This window comes from Pelodiscus sinensis, chromosome 2 (assembly GCF_052426305.1).
Source record: "Pelodiscus sinensis isolate ZL-2025 chromosome 2, ASM5242630v1, whole genome shotgun sequence".
Classification (NCBI taxonomy): Eukaryota; Metazoa; Chordata; order Testudines; family Trionychidae; genus Pelodiscus; species Pelodiscus sinensis.
Window position 1 is genome coordinate 173,384,684 of NC_143053.1, and position 21,293 is coordinate 173,405,976.

Sequence of the window (21,293 nt, forward strand, 5' to 3'; positions counted from 1 at the left end):
AGTGAGCTCAGCAGACAGGATAAGGATTGAAAATCCTTAGTGACTGAACTACCTTTACAAGCATAAAAGCAGACTCAGTCTAGTGCAAACTTAAGTGTGAAAAAGATTGCTCAGCCATGGTCTACATTGTACATGCTGTGCAAATAAAAACGGTACTTCAGTCTCTAGTGCAATCATTCTGGAACTATTCTCAGGCCCTAAACTCACATAAATAGATAAGTCATAATTACCCTTTCTTATGATTTTTGGATCTTCTGCCATATTCACTAGGCAGACTTCTGTTGTAAACAGCACTGAACTGCACCACTTCATGGAGGGAAGAAGTGCAGAAATTCTGAATCTTCCTAACTGTGGAGTGCTTACATTTGCAACCTTAACATTGTAAGATAGATTTTTGGAAATAATATCAAAAGAACCTATGCTGACAAGTTTACTGTGTGCAGACTGTCCTTCAGAGAAAACGATGCTCATTCTTGTTCTCCCAATTTTAACAGTTAACTTTAATCCCCTGGCCATTTAATAGATCAGATATGACAACCTATATTCCGCACCCACCACTATAAATCATTAGCCAGATAAGTTCTTAGTTCCTAGTTTTGTCTAACACTAAAATGTGACTATAACAAGGTGTTTATATCCACAAGTCCTTTGTCATCACTACAAAAAAATAGCATTGCAGAAACTTTTTTCCACTTCCTCTCCTCTCCCCAATAGCCATGTGGAATAGTTCCAATCTCACTTGACAGCAGAAATCTAATTAGGGGTGAGGAAATACCTTTCATCTAATAAAGTCTTCACATGTTACAGCACATCACTCATGAGCCTGTTCCCATACTATCGCCTGACTAGATAGGTATCTTAAATAAGACATCCGCTGACCGCTCAGATAAGAGATTCACTACAAACCCCTTCTTTAAAGCAAAAACCCAGAACTGCTATCAGAGTTCTTAAGCTGGTCCATTGTTTGTCTCCAATTTAAATTACATAGGAGGTAAGATGGCCCCAAATTCTGAAGAAAACAAAATAGGCAAGAAGCTGTCACTGGGGTGGGGAGGAAGCAAGAGAGATAACAATGAGTTACAAAAGAACACTGCCTTGTTACTGTGTGCAAGATGCAAAATATCCAGCAGTGATAATGAAATACTACAGCCTTTTTCGAAATGGATATTAAAACTCATGTTCACGGTTTAAGTCAACCTCTAATTGTTAGAGGCTACAATGAGACCTCTCTGAAGAGCATATTATCCTACATCTACCTTTGCAGGATTCTTTGACCTCCTCCCTGAGGTAGCTGGCGCAGGCCAGTATCAGAGGCAGGACACAAATGGACTTTGGATCTGATCCATTAGGTTCCCACCTCTTTTCTCCCCATGACAAATGTCACATCTTACCTCACTCAGTGCAGCTGTGCGGATTTTGGGTTTTTAGAAGTAGAGGAGGTTTGATAAAGAAAGAACTGGGTGTTGGCAATTCATTATGCAGAGTAACATGTGATCCCTGTTTGATGAAGTCAAAGTGGCAGTCACTAAGGGTACGTCTACAGTACATGCCTCTGTCGGCAGAGGCATGTAGATTTGTTTATTCAGCAAAGGTAAATGAAGCCGCGATTTAAATGATCGCGGCTTCATTTACATTTACATGGCTGCCGCGCTGAGCCGACAAACAGCTGATCAGCTGTTTGTCAGCTCGCCGCTAGTTTGGACGTTCCCCCTGTCGACATCAAAGCCCTTTGTCGGCAGCCCCGGTAAACCTCATTCCACGAGGAATAACGGGGCTGCCGACAAAGGGCTTTGATGTCGACAGGGGGAACGTCCAAACTAGCGGCGAGCTGACAAACAGCTGATCAGCTGTTTGTCGGCTCAGCGCGGCAGCCATGTAAATGTAAATGAAGCCGCGATCATTTAAATCGCGGCTTCATTTACCTTTGCCTACAACCCTAATCTACATGCCTCTGCCGACAGAGGCATGTAGTGTAGACACAGCCTAACAGCCAAACCTGCATGCTGGGCAAGCATAATTCCACTGCCCTTTGAGGGGCTGCACCTACTTATACCAAGGATTAAGTTAGACCATTACAGGTCATATCTTATAAAATATTAAGCACTTCCTGCCATGCACTGAGTAGCTTCAATTGCCATTAAACCTAATTCCCCAGTCACTTGGGCTAGTAGAAATCAGAAGAAAGCCCAGTGAAGCCAATGAACTCACACCAATCTAAAAGCATAAAACAGTTTCAAGTGAAAGGAGAGTCCATTGACCACATCTGGGAGCTGAGAATGTTCAGCACCTCACAGAAGACACTTAGCATTTCAGGCTATGTCTATACCACAGGGTTGTTACAGGATACTTCCAGTGTCCAAGGAACACATTTGCTCTTCTATTTTTTTTCCACGAAAGAGTAAACACATTCTTTTGGGGAGCCTGTATACCTTGTTTCACGAGGCATAGTGGCTCTGCCGAAAGAGGAGGCTTTTCCACCATGTGGCCCCAAAAAGCCTCTTCCAAAAAAAAAAAAAGGCGGAAAAAGCTATGCAAAATGTGGAACGTACTTTGCGTAGCTTTTTCCGCAAAAACACCACAGTCTAGACCTAGCCTCAGAGGCCTTATGTGGAATATATGCAATGTATTTTAAAAATGAAAACTTGAAACAAGTCTATGACTATGCTAATTTATTACAGTAACAATGATTTAGTCATAACTCAGTAGCACTTCCACAGATTAGAAGCTGACTTTTTCCTTCAAATGTTTTTACATCTTTGCAGTAACATTAGAAAAAGATATTTCTAAAACACCATTTAGTTTTCCTTTAAAAAAAAAAAAGACAGCCGTAAGTGCTACAAGTCATTGTCTGTCTCTGTTGAAACTTTAAAGCACATGTCACGTAATTATTGCTGACACTTTGCCCATCCATGGTTATATTAGCAATCAAGTCTTGTACTTTACTAGTCTTATAGAGCAACTTAATGAAGTATGTCTTTTCTCCTAAGTGGTATTAAGGTTTGATTTCAATGTAAGACCATAAGAACTTATGAATAGCAGATACTAGGTCAGACCAATGGTCCATCTAGCTAAGTATCCTCTCTTCCAATAGTTGACAATGCTTCCAAGGAAATGAACTGAACAATTTTTTAAGAAATCTACCCCATTCATCCAGTCCCAGTTTCTGACAGCCAAAGGTTCAGGGACACCCAGAAAAGAGGTTTGTATCTTCAATAATTTTGTACCTCTGAAAACTTTGCTACTCATTCTTTACCCCCTTTTTTAGCTCATTTATGAATATATTGAACAGTACTGGTCCCGGTACAGATCTTTGGGGGCACTCTGCTATTTACCCTCTTCATTTTGAAAACTGATCATTTATTCCTACCGTTGTTTCCTGTCTTTTTTTCAGTCACTGATCCATGAGAGGACCTTCCCTCTTATGCCATGACTGCTTAATTTGCATAAGGGTTTGCATGAAGGACCTTGTTGAAGGCTTTCTGAAAGTCTAATATCCACTGGATTGCTCTTGTCCACATGTTTGTTCACTCCCTCAAAGAATTCTAAGAGATTTGTGAAGCAAGATTTCCCTTCCAAAAGTGGTGTTGACTCATCTGTATTATATTATGTTCACCTAAGTATTTAATAATTCTGTTCTTCACTATAGTTTCAATCAATTTGCCTGTATTGACTTTAGGGTTGTTGGACTGTAATTACTTTAAAAAAATGGTATTAAAACCAGTCCTTTGGTTTAGAGGCTGATTTTAGTAACAGGTAACATACCACATTTAATAATCCTGAAGTTTTATACTGGATTTCCTTCAGAACTTTTGGGACATACCATTGGATTCTGGTGACTTCTTATTCTTTATCAGTTTATATGCCTCTTAAAGACGTTTGGGAACAATCTCATCAAGACAAGGATGCAATTGCTAATCATACACAAAATTGCAGGACAAGGATAAGAGCCCAAGTACGCCCTTTCATAAGTGTCAAGCTAAAACCGCTGTAGGGTAGCCCCAAGAAATGAACTTGGACATAGAATTAGAAGCCATGAGATCCAAGTTTGAATCCTGGCTCTGACATGGACTTATGTGATTCAGAGCAAGCTGTTTAAATTCTACATCTCAGTTTCCCCATATTAAATGGGATAATGATACTTACCCACCTTTGTAAGCCTCATTGAGGCCCAAAAATAAAAAGCACTACTATATAAAATCTAACTGTTTCTAAGATGTCAATCAATACACAGGAGCATTATCATCTGCAGATGATGAGAATGATGATCCAGCACTGAGCTGGAAAAAAAGTTTAGACATTTCAGTCAGGGATCCAGTGGGATATGAGGGAAGTTTTTACATCTGCAAACTTCCCAAGTTACCTCTATTCTGGGGCTTCACATGATTGTACAGTAAAACCTGTGTTATCCGCCACATTTGGGGATTAGGGCATTCTGGTTATCTAAAAATTCCAGTTATCTGAGGGTTTCATCAACCTAGGAAAAACCAATGGACAATAATAGTAAAACTCAAGTTTTTAATATTGGTAATTTTGTAGTGTGAGGCAGTTAGTCTCACATTTCTATTTTGAGTTAAAGATTATTAGTACTTCTTAAATAAAAAAAATTGTTAAGCCAATCATGGTAAACCAAGCCAGGCCTGTGCACCTGAAGATGTGACAGAATTATGGCTGCGGGCAACGATACTGGTTAACAGAGTGCTAGATAACAAAGGTTTCACTGTAGATGTAAACACTCAGATCATTGTCTTTGTAATGGGACAATTCCTAGGATGCTAAAAGTACAAAACCACATCTTAATATTTAGTCCTCAAAAGGCTTATGCTGAACCAATTAGTTCACTGGTGAGAGCTGCACCAACACAATGCCAACTGAATCAGCCAGTCTATAAAAGGCAAGTAAAGGTGGTGAGAACTTTATTAGCCATCTACCATTCATTAAGCAACATAACCCACAGGATTCATTTATGCACCTTGCCATGTGCTTCTGATGTGAAACCTCATGCAAGATCAGTAGGACACATACATAAAATAGATGTTGGCCAATAGATGTCATTTACTATCATATTTTCCTGTAACCTGATCTCAACAAGAAACAAAAGGCTCTCATTCAGAACCAGCCCACCATTTGGAACATCAAATCCCCAGGTCACCAATACATTGCTCTATTTTCCTCAACTACACATAGTTGTGAAAAGTATATTGCTTTGTGAAAGTAAGTAGTGCTATAAAGAGTAAATGTGAAGTCAAATCTTCAAATAAAGCTTGAACTCCAAAAATCAAAGGAGTGAAGCATGTGTATTCATATCACCTCCCTTATATAATTTTGCAAATAATGATGATGATGATGATGACTTTTGAAGATCATACTGGTGGCTACAATATCAGAGAGAAATACTCACAATACAAGAACACTTGGTGCATTTGTTTCCTTCAGGCTGGAATTCCTTCCCTTCATGGTAATGTCTACCTTCAAATATACAACCTGAAAAGCAGAGTTTGGGTAAGTGTGACTTCTCCTTTTCAGTTATATGCATCCACAACAAAATGTAACCTGTGTAAGTCTTAGGACCTCTAAAAAGTCAGGTTTGTGCCAGAATGGAGGATGATGAAGGAGAGCTTTCACAGATTTACATAAAGAATGTCCTTTATGGCAGACAGTTTGTGCCACATTGCCTCAGGACTACCATTATAAATCAACTCCCTATTTATAGAAGATTTCATTTTTTTACCACTGTGCTTATCCACATTACATCTGGAATGATATAATAGCAAATGAAACATACCATGCCAAATACACCACTAAAGAAGCAATGTTCTCCTAGTTATACGTTCCTATAAGAAAGGCTATTTTGACAAAACTATCCACAAAACAACCCTACAAACCATCTCTTATTATCACCCAGTCATATCATACATTGAGCCTAAATAATCATCTGCAGAATCAACATAAGCTCCATATTTCTACTCCCCAAATGACTCTCTTCCTACTTCTACTGCGACTTGTGACTCCTGGCCCCAATCCATTTGCCTTCTCTGCATTTATCCCTAAAACATAAACCCCAGCCAGACTTGCACAGCTGCCAAAACCTCTGGAATACCACACACATGAAAAACTAGTCAAGTTGCCTTCTAAATTTCTTAAGCACATTTCTATACTACCTTTTTTTCCTATTAAACACCATTAAAAACATGTCCCAGTTTGGGTGTTCAAAAAAAAAAATCTAGTCACTCTATTTCTTACACCACTCAATATGTTCTATTTTCTTTGTCCACATTTCAGTAACTTTCTTCCTAATCCCTCCATTGTAGTGGACATCTACCCAATTCCAATAACTAGAAATATTATGCTCAGATGAAGAGTATAATCTCCCAAATATCTTACCCGGACAAGTCGGGCAACACATTCCTGGCAGCTGAGAAGGGTTTTTGCAATGAACAACACACTGCATCTCAGATTCTGTCATCACTCCTTCCTGAAAGAGAACAAAGCATACCAAAAATATAATCAATAATAATAAGCAAAAAGAAAAACCACAAAATCTAGGTGCACAGTTAATGATATGATATATGCTATACAGGCAGTCCCCGGGTTACGTACAAGATAGGGACTGTAGGTTTGTTCTTAAGTTGAATCTGTATGTAAGTCGGAACTGGCGTCCAGATTCAGCCGCTGCTGAAACTGACCGCCAGTTCTGACTTACATACAGATTCAACTTAAGAACCCCAAGCGTCCCCAAGTCAGCTGCTGCTGAAACTGATCAGCGGCTAATTCCAGGAAGCCTGGGGCAGAGCAACTCTGCCTCCGGCTTCCTGTAGTCAGCGCTGGTCAGTTTCAGCGGCGGCTTACTTGGGTACGCCTGGGGCAGAGCAGCTGGGGTGCTGCTGGGTTGCTCCAGTAGCACCGCTCCTCGCTCCTTGGCGCTACTGGACCAACCCAGCAGCACCCCAGCTGCTCTGCCCCAGGCGTCCTGATTCAGCCACTGCTGAAACTGACCAGCAGCGGCTGAATCAGGACCTGGGGCAGAGCAGCTGGGGTGCTGCCGGGTTGGTCCAGTAGTGCCCAGAGGGGCGCTGCAGGATCAATCGGCAGTGCCCCAGCTGTTCTGCCCCAGGGTCCACAACAAAAGCCTGGTCTGCTGGGGGGGGGCACACTAGCTGCGCCCCCCGCCCCCAGCAGACCAGGGACACGGGGAGCAGAGCCGCAGCGGCAGCAGGGTGCCGCGTCTCTGAGGCTTTGCTCTGGCAAAGTCTCAGAGGCGCGGGACCCCGCCGTGGCTGCGGCTTCAGTCCCGGTGCCCCTGGTCTGCTGAGGACGGTCTCCAGCAGACCAGGGGCACCGGGACTGAAGCCGCAGCAGCAGTCCACAACAGGGTCCACCCTCTGCCCCAGGGTCCACAACAAAAGCCTGGTCTATTGGGGGGGGGCACACTAGCTGCGCCCCCCCCCAGCAGACCAGGGACACGGGGAGCAGAGCCGCAGTGGCAGCGGGGTGCCGCGCCACTGAGGCTTTGCTCTGGCAAAGCCTCAGAAGCGCGTGAACCCGCCGCTGCTGCGGCTTCAGTCCCGGTGCCCCTGGTCTGCTGGAGACGGTCTCCAGCAGACGAGGGGCACCGGGAGCAGCTTACGAACGGGGCTTTCTCGCCCCGGAGCTCGCAGGTAGCAATCCGCCACCTCGACCTCCAGGGCGAGAAAGCCCCGTTCGTAAGTGCAGATCCGACATAAGTCGGATCCGCGTAAGTCGGGGACTGCCTGTATAGCAAAATGTAGTGACATCAAATCCCCCTTTCTTTCTGTATCTGCAGCCTATCAGGATTCTGATTAATCCACACTCAAAAGAGAACTTGAATATCCCCGATTACAGCTGTGAAATTTGCCCTATATTGCATCAGGTAGGAAAACTAAATGCCTTCTTAGGAAAAGGAATTCTGCTTTATCAGTCCCCTCACCCATAGGAAACTGGAAATAATTTTCCATGCAACATTGATTTAAACAGATCAGACACAAAGCATTTCCTACACACTTCCCTCAGAGGAAAAGGGCTTAGAAAGGAGATAAAGGCATCTAACTCACTTAGTAGATGGGAGCCTCTTATCTAAGATGCACCTCCTGATAAGTACTAGTAAATTATCATTTCCCTGCATTTCTTGTTCAAGAAGCCAGAGTCCTGATGAATTAATCTGGGTGAGAGTATCTGAATGGTATCTAGATGAAAAGGCTGTTTTTCATGAACATATTTTATATTTGTAAACACAGGAAGCATAATTTTCAAATCTGAGCACACGGGGTAAATAGGATTACCCAATTCTCCATTTTTGATATTCAGACAGCCATTTAGACATTTACTGTTGCACTTGTTCAATTGCAGCCCAGAACATTCTCAATGTATGCAAATTTTAAAAACTAGGCATGCATTTTACTTTTCCTCTATAAAGAGGTTTTGTGGACACAGCCAGTTTTAGATGCCCGTGAAAAATCACTAATGCAGCAGGAGGGCCTTTGCAAAAAACGAGCAAGAATTTAACTACCTGATACCAAAAGGGACCCATAAAGATCCCTTTGAATATTTTCAGCCCCCTTCAAAATATTTGTGGTGAATATTCATACTTGGTCATCTACTCTTACTTCTAAAGGTAGCACTGACATCAATGTTGGGTCAAAAGAAAATGATATTCTTAGTAAGGGTTTTTAGTAGAGCTATTTTCATCCCCAAAAGATCATGAACAGATCCATTTGTATGAACAAAACTGGAAACAGCATAAACATCTATTTGTCACCTGGTTTGCGGACAGAAATGCAATTTGTGTATCTGCAAATGAATACTCTTGTGAATTTTTTGCATGCAACTCTGGAAATGCAGCCCACTATGTCACCAAATCAGTAGCTCAGGGAAAAGAGATGGGTTGTTAGCTAATTTTAATTAGTATTCCACTTTGGGGTGTGTCACACACACAGGCATGCACACGAGCAAATACCTCCTATTTTGTTAAAGGTCTAATGATTGCTGAGAAAAGAAAAATATTTCCAGTTTGTCTCTCTCTACAGCCTTAGCTCATTCAGGAATGTTTTAAAATCTCAGCTGTTAAGATAAAGTAAGCCTGTTGTTCTGAATGTTGGGCTACCGCTGGTTACAATTGGATGAGTTAAGGACAAAGAAGCAGCCTTAACTCTGAACATTAGCTTTTGTTTTTCTTGGCTTAAGAAATTGAGGATTTTAAAATGTATTGTTTGGATTTAATAAAAAAAAAATTGAAACTTCACTAGAAAAAGCTAACAATTCTGCATTGGTTAACTTCATGACTTCCAGCCCTTACCTGACATTGATATGTGATACATGGATTAGCTGGGGCATGCCATTTCATAGAGCTGTTGTAGCTGTTACCTTCAAAAGTGCAACCTAGAGAAAGAGAGAAGCAAGACAGTCTCTTACTTGAATGATTGTGTCATGTTCTAGAAGGGAATCTGGGTAGATTTCTGTAGATTTTCAAGCTCAAACTGCAGAAAAGCTCAAGTACAAGGAGGACAGAGCTCAAGGCCAACTGAGATCTCTCCAGCTCCAGCCAGTCATCAAAGTATGGATACATTATGATACCTCTCCTAGGCTATGTCTAGACTCCATCCCTCTTTTGAAACAGGGATGTAAATTAGACATATTGAAATCGCAAATAAAGTCAGGATTTGAATTTCCCATGCTTCATTTGCATAATTGCGTCATGGCTTTCTTTCTAAAAACGCTATTTCGAAAGTGAAGTGCAGTCTAGACGTGGTTCTTTCAAAAAGAAAAGCCTTTTTTGAAAGATCCTGTACTCCTCAAAAAATGAAGTTTACAGGATCTTTCGAAAAAGGCTTTTCTTTTAGAAAGAACCGTGTCTAAACCTCGGATGTGGTCAAAAGAGGGATATAGTCTAGACATAGACTTACTAAGGTAGGCTGTAAGAACTTGGGTAAACACCTTTGGGACAACTGAGACCCAAAAGGGAAGAATGCTATTTTGATAAACGTCATGGTCCACTATGAATCTTATGTATGCCCTATATGACAGGATTATAGCTATGTTAAAGAATTCATCTTGAAGACTGAAAAAGGGGAACCAGTCCATTGACATCAATAATCCCTACTCTAGAATCATAGAATCCTTTCTGAATTTCAACTTCTTTACAAATGCATAGAGATATCTTAGGCCAGGTCTATGCTACAGACCTATGTTGGTATTACTACATTGCTCCAGGGTGTGAAAAATAAATACACTCCACTATAATTATGTCACTCAAAGGTATGGATTTAAGTGCTAAAGCAGCACAGCTGCATTACCACACTTCCCCTTAGATCCAGTTATCACCATGCTTTTTCCTTCAGGCTGAGAAGACACCTGCTACAGGAACACTTCCTCAGATATTGAGGGTGAACCTTCTTAATAGCTCTGAGAGAAAGCAGCATGAGAAACTGTTGTTAATCAGAGGCCCTTATGAGAAGGGAAGAGTAACTGGGAGTAGCCGGTGTCTGAAAATGGATAAATAAAAAAGGCATGCTTTTAAGAACACTAAGAATTGGCTGTAATTATTGAAGATCTCTTTTAAAAAAAAAGCATATCATAGAATCATAGAGTTGAAAGAGACCTAAGGAGGTCATCAAGTCCAGCCTCCTGCCCAAGGCAGGGCCAATCCCAACTAAATCAACCCAGCCAGTGCTTTGTCAAGCCAAGACTTAAACACCTCTAGGGATGGAGATTCCACCACTCCCTAGGTAACGCATTCCAGTGCTTCACCACCCTCTTAGTGAAATATTTTTTCCTAATATCAAACTTAGACTTCCCCCACTGTAACTTGAGCCCATTGCTCCTTGTTCTGCCATCCGTCACTACGGAGAACAGCCTCTCTCCATCCTCTTTGGAACCTCCCTTCAGGAAGTTGAAGGCTCTATCAAATCCCCCCTCACTCTTCTCTTCTGCAGACTAAACAAACTCTCAGTCTCTCCTCATAGGTCATGCGCTCCAGCCCCCTAATCATTTTGGTCCTCCACTGGACCCTCTCTGATGCGTCCACATCCTTTCTATGGTGGGGGACGCTATATATAGAAACAATATTCAAGCTGCGGCCTCACCAGAGCCAAATAAAAGGGAATTATCACTTCTCTGGATCTGCTGGAAATGCTCCTCCCAATGCACCCTAATATGCCATTAGCCTTCTTGGCTACAAGGGTACACTGTTGACTCATATCCAGCTTCTCGTCCACTGTAACCCACAGGTCCTTTCTTCCTGTGCTGAACTGCTACTTAGCCCTTCATTCCCCCCAGCCTGTAACAATGCTTGGGATTCTTCCATCCCAAGTGCAGGACTCTGCACTAGTCCTTGTTGAACCTCATCAGATTTCTTTTGGCCCAATCCTCTAATCTGTCCAGGTTACTCTGGACCCTATCCCTGCCCTCCAGTGTATCTACCTCTCCCCCTAGCTTAGTGTCATCTGCAAACTTGCTGAAGGTGCAAACCATCCCCTCATCCAGGTCATTAATAAAGATGGTGAACAAAACTGATCCAAGAACTGATCCTTGGGGCACTCCGCTAGAAACTGACTGCCAACCTGACATCAAGCTATTGATCACTACCCGTTGGGCCCAACAGTCTAGCCAGCTTTCTATCCATCTTACAGTCCATTTATCCAATCCACACTCCCTTAACTTGCTGGCAAGAATACTGTGGGAGACTGTATCAAAAGCTTTGCTACAGTCACAGTATATCACATCCACTGACTTTCCCATATCCACAGAGCCAGTTACCTCATCATAGAAACTAATCAGATTGGTCAGGCACAACTTGCCCTTCGTGAATCGATGTTAACTATTCCTGATCACTTTCCCCTCTTCCAAGTACTTCAAAATGGATTCCTTGAGGATCCCCTCCATGATTTTTCCAGGGACTGAGGTAAGGCTGACCGGTCTGTAATTCCCTGGATTGTTCTTCTTCCCTTTTTTAAAGATGGGCACTACATTTGCCTTTTTGCAGTTATCTGGGATTTCTCCCGATCTCCACGACTTTTCAAAGATAATGGCCAAAGGCTCCTCAATGACATTTGCCAACTCCATCAGTACCCTCAGATGCATTAACTCTGGGCCCATAGATTTGTGTATGTTTAGTTTTTCTAAATAGGTCCTAGCTTGTTCTTTCCCCACCAACGGCTGTCCACCTCCTTCCCATACTGCGTTGCCTAGTACATTTGTCTGGGAGCTGACCTTGTCCATGAACACAGAGGCAAAGAAAGCATTGAGTACTTCAGCTTTTCCCACATTATCTGTCACTGGGGCTGTGTCCAGACTCAGGGGTTTTTTCAAAAAAAGTAGCCTTTTTTCGAAAAAACTTCTGCGTCCAGACTCAAGCCGCGTTCTTTCGAAATTAATTCGAAAGAACGCGGCTTTTCTTTCGATGGCGGTAAACCTCATTTCACGAGGAAGAACGCTTTCTTTCGAAAGTTCCTCTTTCGAAGAAGGCGTTCTTCAATGTAAATAGGGCTTCTTCAAAAGAGAGCATCCAGACTCACTGGATGCTTTCTTTCGAAAAAGCAAGCCGCTTTTTCGAAATTTCTCCGTGCAGTCTAGACGCTCTCTTTCGAAAGAGGCTCTTTCCAAAGAGCCTCTTTTGAAAGAAGCCTGCAGTCTAGACATAGCCTAGGTTATCTCCCTCATCCAGTAAGGGCCCCACACCTCTCTGATCACCCTCTTATTGCTAACATGCCTGTAGAAACCTTTCTTGTTGCCCTTCACATCCCTTGCCAGCTGCAGTTCCAATTATGCTTTCACCTTCCTGATAACTCCCTTGCATTCCTGAGCAATATATTTATACTCCACCCTAGTCGTCAGTCCAAATTTCCACTTCTTGTAAGCTTCCTTTTTGTGTTTAAGCTCACCATGGATGTCCCTGGTAAGCCAATCTGGTTGCCTACCATATTTGGTTTTCTTGCTGTGCATCAGGATGGTTTCTTCCTGTGCCCATAATAAGGCTTCTTTAAAATACTGCCAATTCTCCTGGACTCCTTTCCCCTTCATATAAGCATCCCAGGTGATCCTTCCCATCAGTTCTTTGAGGGAGTCAAAGTCTGCTCTTCTGAAGTCCAGGTTGTGCATTTTGCTACTCTCCTTTCTTCCTTTGGTCAGGATCCTGAAATCTACCATCTCATGGTCACTGCTTCCCAGGTTGTCACCCACCTCTACTTCCCCTACTAATTCCTCCCTGTTTGTGAGCAGCAAGTCAAGCTGAGCATGGCCCCTGGTCGGTTCCTTCAGCACTTGTACCAAGAAGTTATCACCAACATTCTCCAAAAACTTCCTGAATTGTCTGTGTACTGCTGTATTGGTCTCCCTACAGATATCAGGGTGATTAAAGTCACCCATGAGAACCAGGGCCTGTGATCTGGAAGCTTCTCTCAGTTGTCCAAAGAAAGCTTCATCTACCTGATCTGGTGGTATCATGGCTCCTTCCCTACTCTGGCACGATAAATGTAGAAGTGAGGGCCAGCAAAAGTACCCCAAAACCTTATCTACCAGGCTTTGGTATAAAACTTCTCCCCAAAATCTTAACCTAGATTTTGGGAATAAAATCTCCACTGCCACCACCCAAGTATTGATACAAAATTCAGGGGAAAGATCACTTGGGAAAATCTCACCCCTAAAGTACAAACCAGGAAACAACCATTAACCACTACCAGGTTAATAAAAAGGAAAGAGAAAGAACTTTTATTATCACCACAATATTCCTGTTGCAAGCATAATGACTAGAGGGAAAATTAACAAAATAATATACTCGTGGAGGAGAAATCTACCATGAATCAGGAACTTAGATACAAAGGAGAGCAAAACCCATTTTAAAATGCATAGACACCAGATCGCAATCCCCAAACCATAACACACTAAAACCTAACAGATTTATCTAAACTTTATCCTACTTCCAGACTGTGATGAGTATTTTCTTAGAGGGAGAGACATCTTGTCCCCTTCAATAGCTGGAGAAAAACTGCCCCAGAGACAAAGGAGGGAAAAACCCTAAAATTCCTTTGTCCCAGTTTGAAATTCCTACCTACATTTCTATTGGCTGCCTGCCACCTGGTTTAGGTAAGGGACATATTTAACTCCTTAGTACCCAGGATGCTGGCTAACCCTCATGATCATGACAGGCGATTTATAGCAGACACCAACCACAACATCACCCCTGTTGCTTTCACCTGTAAATTTAACCCATAGACTCTCAACAGTCTTTTCTCCTTCTAAGCACGGGAGCTCCGAACAATCATACTGCTCTCTTATATATAATGCAACTCCATCTCCAGGCTGCAAGAGACTCAGATTAAAAAACCAGCTCCCTGCACACACCAGATCCTGCCTGCAGCCCCGCACTGCTGCCTCCCCATGAACAGAGGCTGCCCCGGCATCCCATAGAGCAGTGGTCCCCAACGTTTTGGGGCTGCCGGGCGCCTGAGGGCGGGGCCGCTCACGAGCTGCGTGTACAGGGGCGGGGCTGCTCACAGGCCACATGACTGGGGGCGGGGCCGGCATGTGCCGCGATCCCGGGCAGGGGCTGCCCAGGTTCCGCGCCCCCGGGGCTAGGGCCAGGGCCAGGGCACGCGCGGCGCCCCCCCCTCCCCCGCGGGCAGGGGTCAGGGTCGGCACCGGCACACGCGGCACACCCGGGGCCGGTAAACCTCATCCCACGAGGAATAACGGGGCTGCCGACAAAGGGCTTCGATGTCGGCAGGGGAGCATCCAGACTAGCGTGCTGAGTGGACAAACAGCTGATCAGCTGTTTGTCGGCTCAGCGCAGCAGCCATGTAAATTTAAATGAAGCCGCAATCATTTAAATCACAGCTTCATTTGCCTTTGCCTATGTGTCTAATCTACATGCCTCTGACGACAGAGGCATGTAGTCTAGACACAGCCTTAGGGCACATCTACACAGCAGAACTAAAGTCGAAATAAGCTATGCAACTTCAGCTATGTCACTTATGTAGCTGAAGTTGAAATAGCTTAATTCAGCTTTTGGAGTTGTCTATACAGCAAAAAGTCAAAGGAACAACACTCTTCCTTCGACTTCCCTTACTCCTTGTGAAATAAGGGTAACAGGAGTTGGAATAAGAAGTCCTCCAGCTCGCCACTAATTAGAAATAATGGCTTGCTGTGTAGTAGTGCTCTTTGTAATTTCAGAATGATGTTATTCCAAAATAAAGCTCCTGTGTAGACATACCTTTAGGGTGCATCTACACAGCAATGTTACCTTGAAAGAAGCTATGTAATTCGCACTATGCAAATTGCATAGCTTATTTTGAGGTTATTTCAAAATAGCTACATAGCGCCAAATTTCGAAATAAAGCGCTATTCCAACAAATCCGATGCCAGAATAGTGTGCCTGTTATTTTGAAATAACGGGCATGTTTAAAGACACAGAATTGGTATTTTGGGATACTTCCAGTATCCCGAAATAGCCCCACTGCCTAGACATAGTCTTAGGGAATACACTTAATTCAGTGTCAGTAGAAAACATTGCCAGTATTATGTATGGGAGCTGTTCTGTTTTCTGATAAATCTATTAAGTGTGGGCATTTCATTAGGATTACCCATTCTCGGAAATACCATACAAGGTAGAGCGATCTGAACAACTGATTTAATTATCATTTCAAATAATTTGATTTTTATTAATTCTTTAAATCACAGATTTAAATCGGTTTGGCCTTTTGCAAAGCTAATTTGAAAGTTTCAAATATTGCATCTTTAGATTAACATTTATAATCAACTGAATTCTAGGTATCCTTTACATTGCTACTACTGGTGTAGTCTCTTCTTTTACAAAACTGCCATAGAAAAGCAACCCTGTATTGAAACTGAAACCGCTGATGCTTCAGTCACTTAAGTGGGTAAACTATGCTCATTTGAAAGGGACTCAGATGAATATGCCCGTGTTAACTTTAAAACAATAGGGCTGTGTCTACATTGGCACCCTTTTCCGGAAAAGGGATGCTAATGTAGACTTTGGAATAGGCAAATCCGCGGGGGATTTAAATATCCCCCGCGGCATTTGCATTTACATGGCTGCCGCTTTTTTCCGGCTTGGGGAAAAGCCGGAGAAAAGCGCCAGTCTAGACGTTATTCTCCGAAAATAAAGCCTTTTCCGGAGGATTTCTTATTCCTACTTTCAAGTAGGAATACACTTTCAAGTAGGAATAAGAAATACACTTTCAAGTAGGAATAAGAAATCCTCCGGAAAAGGCTTTATTTTCCGGAGAATAACGTCTAGACTGGCGCTTTTCTCCGGCTTTTCCCCAAGCCGGAAAAAAGCGGCAGCCATGTTAATGTAAATGCCGCGGGGGATATTTAAATCCCCCGCGGATTTGCCTATTCCAACGTGCTACATTAGCAACCCTTTTCCGGAAGGGATGCCAGTGTAGACATAGCCTAGGACTAAGTGTTTGCAGCATCAAGTACTAAAATTGTATTTTTATAAAAAATGTCTTAGTGACATAAAACCTTTGCAACTTCCAATCATTGGGACTCAATACATTAATAATATTATTGTGAACTGTTTTATACACAGAGGCCAATAATTTCAAAACAGGGGTCTAAAGCTAGGCTCTCCAAACCAGGTTTTGCTACCTAAAGGTGGGATTTTCAGAAGTACTTGAGTGACTTATCCAGCCAAATCCAGCTGGCTTCAAGCTGCAAATGCTGATACAGGAATATGACCTTTTTGAAGTATTTCAGCTTTCTTGACTTATGGGATTTCAACATGGGCTCAGTTCTACAAATTGCTGAGCACAAAGCACTTAAGCATTTTCTTGATTTAAGCATTGCAATGAAACCATTCACCTCCTGCAAGCCAAGCACATGCCTGGTGCTTTGTAGGACCAAAGACAGAGTACTCAGCTCTCAGCACCATGGAGCTCTCATTCAGAAAATGGGGACTGGCTGCAACACAACTCAAGCTATTTGCTTAGCAGTTTTGTATTTGCGTGTGTGTGTGTTGTATGTAAGGTTAACTGGACTCTAGACTGATCTTCCCCTTTAGGGCTGAGCATGTTAAACACACAATTTCTTAGTAGAAAAATATTTAGCAAAATCTGGAATACCATTAACAAATTAAGAAATTAGTACAACACGGGTACAATTTTTCCCATTTTAAAGTAACACTCCCATTGACTTCAAGTGGGGCTCAGATTTCACCCTCAGTCTCTCTCCTCACTTAGGATGAGTGGCAAATACTACACCTCTTTCAGTAAATATCTGCAAACAAACCAGAAAATAATTTGGATTTGGTCCTAGTTTGTTTTGGTTTGACTACTCTACACTGAAGAAGAGTGGACAGAGCACAGATATTAAAGTGATGAGAGGTGAGATGCAGACATTGGCTTAGTTGACCAAACTCTTGTAAGTGAAAGAGGCAGCCCATGAAGGATGGTTGACCTAGTCAGAGCCTTGATAAGGTAGATTTGTTTTAGATGCTGAATGTTGGGAAGATTGAAAACGGGATAAAGTCACTGAGGCCAGAGAAAATGTAGTTACAGAAGCCTAGGTGAGATTTTCCTATTCCTTTGAGGTATGTCTTTGAGGTATATTCCTTTGAGGTATGCCTCTTTGCCCATAGTTGTGCTTTTTGTACTTCCCAAAATTGCACCCATAGCCTATTCTTCAAAGTTAGAAGAAAACAGACTACATACCATCCAGTGTTCCAGACCCTTAATTTCAATACACACATCTTTCAGTTGACACTGCAAACAGAGCAGGGACTTCTGACTCTATTTAATCATACTATGGACATTTGAGACTCTCTGGAAATCAGCTGAGTATAAATCTTTCTGCTTCAATGAGCTTATTCATCCCGGTACAATTCTACCTATGACATGATTGAACACACACCATATTTACCTCCAAAAGTAGCAATGACTGAACACATGCAATGTTACCAGCGAAGGCAACATTCTCTCTCATGCTCAGTCACACGCCATGGTGGAACACCGAGATCCTAAAAGCCTAATTCCTACCAGGAAACCCTATTATGTCAAATTTTTGCTCCCCATTAATTATTTGATCAAGGGACAAATAATATATAAATCTAAGAAAATCTGAGTATAACTTAAATCCTCAGTTAAGTATTTAAATCCTTAATTAACTCCATTTAAACACATACTGAAAAGACAACATAAAGGACCAGACTAGACCCATTCAAATGGAACTATTTCGATTTACACTAGTTGAGACTGACTTTAATTTACAATCCCTCCTATTTCTTCTTTTAAAAATGCTGGTGGATTATCAATGTAAAATATTAACTTTTAGTTATCTGTGATTTTGTTCCTGTAAGCTACCTGGGTCCAAATAGTTCAGATAAGTCTTGGATCACCATACTGGCTTTGAGTTGCTTATTTGAACCACACCAAACCATTGAATCTTTTGAAGTTAGTCCATTGTGGTGTGTTAAGTGGAAACTACTCAATAGCTGCTAAAGTAACCTGATAACAGCAAACTGATTGTCTAGATATAGGTCTTTGTCTACACCGTAAATGGAGGCCATATAGCTAAATTAGTTGTAATTTACAGCTTTCATTATTTTAGTTATTACAGCTTCAGTTACTTCCTGGCCAGAGCCAGGAGGATACAACAGAGTCCTAAGCCAGAAACAGAGACAGGTGAATACCAGAGCGGCAGCAGCCAAATGTGAAAACAATAGGGGCAACCAGAGTCAAAAGGCAAAGGGTAGCTGGTGCTGAAACAAAGACAAGCCCTGCTGCAGGCATGGAGCTGGTTAAGTAGCCACTGTTCTGCTGTGAGGGGGCAGGGTAGCTAAACTAGCAGCCAATCAGAGGCTACATCCACTTTGTCAGTTCCAAGTCAGTGTAGCCTAGCAGCGAAGTTAGACAAGGAGTAGGTCAGTGTTTGACCCTAGCTGGTCTGGGCACGGACAGCACTACATCTGGGAATGAGCCCCCTCAGCCTGGGTCCACAGACTTGTATTGGTGGGGCTAACACCAGCACGCTACAAATAGCTGTCTAGACATTGTCGCTCATGCAAGGAGCATGTATTCTCTTGCCACCCCATCCCATTCCCTCAGGTCCTGAAGCCTGAGCTCCAGACTAAGTCACAATGTCTACACAGCTGCTTTTAGCCTGACAACTGGAGATCCACTGTAGACTCAGGCTGGCAATCACTCTCCCAGATCACTATCCTGGAACAGGATACCATACTCAAAGAGGCTCTGGGAGACAGACCCATAGTCTCCTATAGACAACCACCTAACCTCAAGATGATTCTTACCAACCACCACAGGACATACCACACTAATACCAACCCTGGTACCTTCCCTTGCAACAATCCCCGTTGCCAGCTTTGTCCACATATTCATTCTGCTGATACCATTATTGGACCTAACCAAGTGAGTTATAAGATCAAGAACACATATTCCTGTGCATCCAGAAATATAATCTATGCTATCATGTGCTGAAAGTGTCCGTCTGCTATGTACATTGGACAAACATCTCAGACACTTCGCCAAAGGATTAATGCCCACAAAACAGATATCAGACAAGATCACAAAGAGAAAACAGTTTCTTGCCATTTTAACCAGAAAGGACACTCTCTCTCAATGACTTAACCACCTGCATTCTGCTACAAAGACCTTTTACATCTGCACTTGAAAGGGAATCTTCTGAACTGTCATTCATGTTAAAATTCAACACTTTCCAAAAAGAACTCAACAAACATTTGAACTATCTCACCCATTACCAAGATAGTTTCCCCAATTATCACCTCTAATACCATTAACTCACAAACATCCCACTCTCCCTACCTCTAATATCATCAATTCACAGACACTTACCTTCCTTCCCCCCCCCCCCCCCCCGCATCCCCCTCCTGTTCTGCAATGTGATTTGTCCTTTTCATATTTGTTCATTTTTTTAATTGTATCCTTTGGTATATATGGTTGTGACTACTTTCTTCCACTATTTGATCTGAGGAAGTGGGTCTGGCCCACGAAAGCTCATCATCTAATAAACCATCTTGTTAGTCTTTAAAGTGCTACATTGTCCTGCATTTTTCTCCCAGATCAGAAGGGCACTTTTATTCCAAAAGAAGCATGTTCTCACACAGATTTGAACCAATATAAATCCAGACGTGAATTACAACTGAAGTAGTTATTTTTGTTTCATTCACCCTATAAACAATCCTACACCCACACCCCCCAACGAATTTTACTGAAACTTTTTTCCTTCTGCTGCCCTGCAGCACATAGTACTCAAAAGAGAAGAAATGGGCTGGAAAAGATGACTAGCCTACTAAGATTTAAACAAGTGTCCTCAGGAGTTATTTAAAAACAGGAGTTTATTACTCAACTTGACAGTGCCCTACAAGATTCCAGCAGGAATTTTTGCTTATTTTAAGCTAATGGGAATTCTGTAGACAAGTCATTTCCTATGGTCCCCAGAGAAAATATTAGATTAACATACTGTAGATTGGCTCCATGTCCTCCATTTCTACAGCATCTTTCTTTTCCTATTTTTCTTTTTCTCCCTCTCCTATTTAGAAAGTAACCTTTCTATTGGCATGAAAAATAAACATAAGGATAAAGAAAACAGTCACATGACATGTTTTATTTAATTTTTGATAAATTATTCCACAGGGAAAGGCCCAGACAAACTAGCACAGAAACATCAGATCAAGCCAAAAAAGCCCTTGCAAATTTAGCTGTATGTCACTGACATTAAACTGGTAGACCAAATTAAGAGAATTGCAAATCCCATATATGATTATTATTAAATATTCACATATTTCATATTACTTAAGAGTTACTGACACCACCTGGAAAATGCTGAAATTCTACAAAGACAATTCTGCATAAGTAATGTAGCTAGTGTTCCTCTTCTGTTTTTTCTTTATGTGCAAAACAAACCCCTATGTTTCCTAGAGGCCCATTTGTTTCTCCTGCTTAGTTTCCAGGTGTCCGGTTTTCTACAGGACAGTCCGGTATCTGTCTGGTAGAAAAAATCAGAAATTATTGGACATATGCAATGGTCCGGTATTTTCTGAATTCCCGGCTGGGCGCCGGACAGAACCGTGGCGGGGGTGGGGGAGTGACTGGGAGGCAAGGCTACAATTGGCGCTAGGAGCCTCTGGTCGCGTGCCCCCGCCCAGTTTCTACAAGCAACTCGAGGTAGTGCCTGCCAGGGGCACAGCCCCTTGGACTCCAGCTGCGGCCAGTGGCTGCACCCCCACCTCCTGTCAGCTCCACTTCCCACCCCCCTCCCTCCGGCCCCCTCTCCCTCCGGCCCCC

At 42.5% G+C, this 21,293-nt stretch overlaps 1 protein-coding gene across 7 annotated transcripts in view; it reads right to left on the reverse strand.

Annotated features, from left to right (window-relative positions):
• BMPER (BMP binding endothelial regulator) overlaps positions 1-21,293 on the reverse strand; it is a 212,129-nt gene that overhangs the window by 157,485 nt on the left and 33,351 nt on the right. For 6 of the 7 annotated variants that reach the window (XR_012901885.2, XR_012901884.2, XM_075921755.2 and 3 more), the window contains 3 exons: positions 9,311-9,393; positions 6,382-6,472; positions 5,399-5,481 (listed from right to left, as the gene is read on the reverse strand). Coding sequence is in view for 5 of the 7 variants with exons in the window: in XM_075921755.2 (XP_075777870.1) it covers positions 5,399-5,481; positions 6,382-6,472; positions 9,311-9,393 (257 nt within the window). In the remaining 2 variants the exon portion in view is untranslated. The remainder of the gene's footprint in view (positions 1-5,398; positions 5,482-6,381; positions 6,473-9,310; positions 9,394-21,293) is intronic. The other variant, XM_075921757.2, reaches the window with a different exon arrangement.